The sequence below is a fragment of the Rhinichthys klamathensis genome, unplaced genomic scaffold (assembly GCF_029890125.1).
Source record: "Rhinichthys klamathensis goyatoka isolate OS25496 unplaced genomic scaffold, OSU_Roscu_1.1 h1tg001091l_1, whole genome shotgun sequence".
In the NCBI taxonomy this organism is placed as follows: Eukaryota; Metazoa; Chordata; class Actinopteri; order Cypriniformes; family Leuciscidae; genus Rhinichthys; species Rhinichthys klamathensis.
In genome coordinates, this window is record NW_026607338.1 from 195001 (window position 1) to 197845 (window position 2845).

General features: G+C 46.6%; 1 protein-coding gene across 2 annotated transcripts in view; it reads left to right on the plus strand.

Moving 5' to 3' along the window:
- The window catches only part of LOC130079505 (receptor-type tyrosine-protein phosphatase S-like), an 82511-nt gene extending 79867 nt beyond the window's left edge, over positions 1–2644 (plus strand). For both annotated transcript variants that reach the window (XM_056244782.1, XM_056244781.1), the window contains exon 8: positions 2293–2644. In XM_056244782.1, the coding sequence (XP_056100757.1) occupies positions 2293–2507 (215 nt within the window). In that variant the 3' untranslated portion in view covers positions 2508–2644. The remainder of the gene's footprint in view (positions 1–2292) is intronic.
- The last annotated feature ends 201 nt before the right edge of the window (positions 2645–2845 follow it).

Consider the following 2845-nt stretch of genomic DNA (forward strand, 5'->3'; position numbering starts at 1 on the left):
AGCTAAAGAGCTCTGATTAGCATCAGATGAATTTTCTGCACAGCATTATGGGTAATGGAGTCTTTCACCACAGAATTCTGCTGTTAAACATGATTATTCTAAAAATAAGTTGAAATAATGCGAACAGATGGTTTCAACAAAAGCATAAACCATCGATTAACAAGCATAACCTCGTAGCTCACAGAAGTCTGACTTTAAACATTTATCAGGTTTCGTTCAAAATCAGTTTCCCTATGGTTTTTACTTCCATAACGACTGTTTTTAATAAAGCGCTGTATAAGTGAGTGTGTCTTCTGTCGGTCAGAGGCTGAAGCGCTTGTGTGGGGTGTAGATCTGGAGGAGGGTTCGAACCATCATGAGATTATAAATATTAATGCTCTGTTTGTTCTCTCTCCTCCTCTTTCCCTTACTTCTTATTTTCTCCTCCATCTTCTGTCTGTCTGCCTGTCTGTCTGTCTCTCTACCTGTCTGTCTGTCTCTCTGCCTGTCTGACTGATTGACCTGTCTGTATGTCTCTCTACCTGTCTGTCTGTCTCTCTGCCTGTCTGACTGATTGACCTGTCTGTCTCTCTACCTGTCTGTCTGTCTGTCTGTCTGTCTCTCTGCCTGTCTGTCTGTCTCTCTGCCTGTCTGACTGATTGACCTGTCTGTCTCTCTACCTGTCTGTCTGTCTCTCTGCCTGTCTGTCTGATTGACCTGTCTGTCTCTCTACCTGTCTGTCTGTCTCTCTGCCTGTCTGACTGATTGACCTGTCTGTCTCTCTACCTGTCTGTCTGTCTCTCTGCCTGTCTGTCTGATTGACCTGTCTGTATGTCTCTCTACCTGTCTGTCTGTCTCTCTGCCTGTCTGACTGATTGACCTGTCTGTCTCTCTACCTGTCTGTCTGTCTGTCTGTCTGTCTCTCTGCCTGTCTGTCTGTCTCTCTGCCTGTCTGACTGATTGACCTGTCTGTCTCTCTACCTGTCTGCCTGTCTGTCTGTCTGTCTCTCTGCCTGTCTGTCTGTCTCTCTGCCTGTCTGACTGATTGACCTGTCTGTCTCTCTACCTGTCTGTCTGTCTGTCTGTCTGTCTCTCTGCCTGTCTGTCTGTCTCTCTGCCTGTCTGTCTGATTGACCTGTCTGTATGTCTCTCTACCTGTCTGTCTGTCTCTCTGCCTGTCTGACTGATTGACCTGTCTGTCTCTCTACCTGTCTGTCTGTCTGTCTGTCTGTCTCTCTGCCTGTCTGTCTGTCTCTCTGCCTGTCTGACTGATTGACCTGTCTGTCTCTCTACCTGTCTGTCTGTCTGTCTGTCTGTCTGTCTGTCTCTCTGCCTGTCTGTCTGTCTCTCTGCCTGTCTGTCTGATTGACCTGTCTGTATGTCTCTCTACCTGTCTGTCTGTCTCTCTGCCTGTCTGACTGATTGACCTGTCTGTCTCTCTACCTGTCTGTCTGTCTCTCTGCCTGTCTGTCTCTCTATGCCTCTCTCTCTCTCTCTCTCTCTCTCTCTCTCTCTCTCTCTCTCTCTCTCTCTCTCTCTCTCTCTCTCTCTCTCTCTGTCTGATTGACCTGTCTCTCTGCCTGTCTTTCTCTCGGCCTGTTACTCTGTTACTCTGTCTGTCTGTCTCTCTCTCTCTCTCTCTCCCTCTCTCTCTCTCTCTCTCTCTCTCTCTCTCTCTCTCATCTCTCCTCTCTCTCTCTCTCTCTCTCCTCTCTCTCTCTCTCCTCCTCTCTCTCTCTCTCTCTCTCTCTCTCTCTCTCACTCTCTCTCTCTCTCTCACTCTCCTCTCTCTCTCTCCTCTGCCTCTCTCCTCTCTCTCTCTCTCTCTCTCTGCCTGTCTGTCTCTCTATGCCTGTCTGTCTCTCTCTCTGACTGATTGACCTGTCTGTCTCTCTGCCTGTCTGTCTTTCTATGCCTGTCTGTCTCTCTCTCTCTCTCTCTCTGTCTGATTGACCTGTCTCTCTGCCTGTCTTTCTCTCGGCCTGTTACTCTGTCTGTCTCTCTCTCTCTCTCTCTGCCTCTCTCTCTCTCTCTCTCTCTCTCTCTCTCTGCCTGTCTGTCTCTCTATGCCTGTCTGTCTCTCTCTCTGACTGATTGACCTGTCTGTCTCTCTGCCTGTCTGTCTTTCTATGCCTGTCTGTCTCTCTCTCTCTCTCTCTCTCTCTCTCTCTCTCTCTGTCTGATTGACCTGTCTCTCTGCCTGTCTTTCTCTCGGCCTGTTACTCTGTCTGTCTCTCTGTCTCTCTCTCTGCCTCTCTCTCTCTCTGCCTGATTGACCTGTCTGTCTCTCTGCCTGTCTGTCTCTCTGTGCAGGAGCGCTGCAGATCGAGCGCAGTGAGGAGACGGATCAGGGGAAGTACGAGTGCGTAGCTTCTAACGCTCAGGGCGTGCGCTACTCGTCCCCTGCTAACTTATACGTGAGAGGTATGAAACACAGTAGGTACTCCGTAGATAATACACTCTCTCTCTCTCTCTCTCACACACACACACACACACACACACACACACAGCGCAGACAGCTTCTTTAATTACCCAGCAGCCTCTGCAGCACTGATCAAACACATCTCCCGATATATACTGCGTTACGTTATTATTCTTTATTAGTCTGGCGCGTCTGAAAACATGCTCTAAGAACGCTTTGCTAACCGTCAACGGAAACTGAAATTAAAACTAAAACATTTTTGATGATTGAAGTAAAATAAACGTTAACTGAAAAAAGTTAACTTTTAAACTAAATTTTCATTTAGTTTAATTTGTTAACTTCTGTACTGAAATAATTCAAATTAAAACTGAAATAAAACTTAATAAAAACTATAGATAACAAACAACAAAACTACTAAAACAAAATTAAAATGAAAACGGAAAA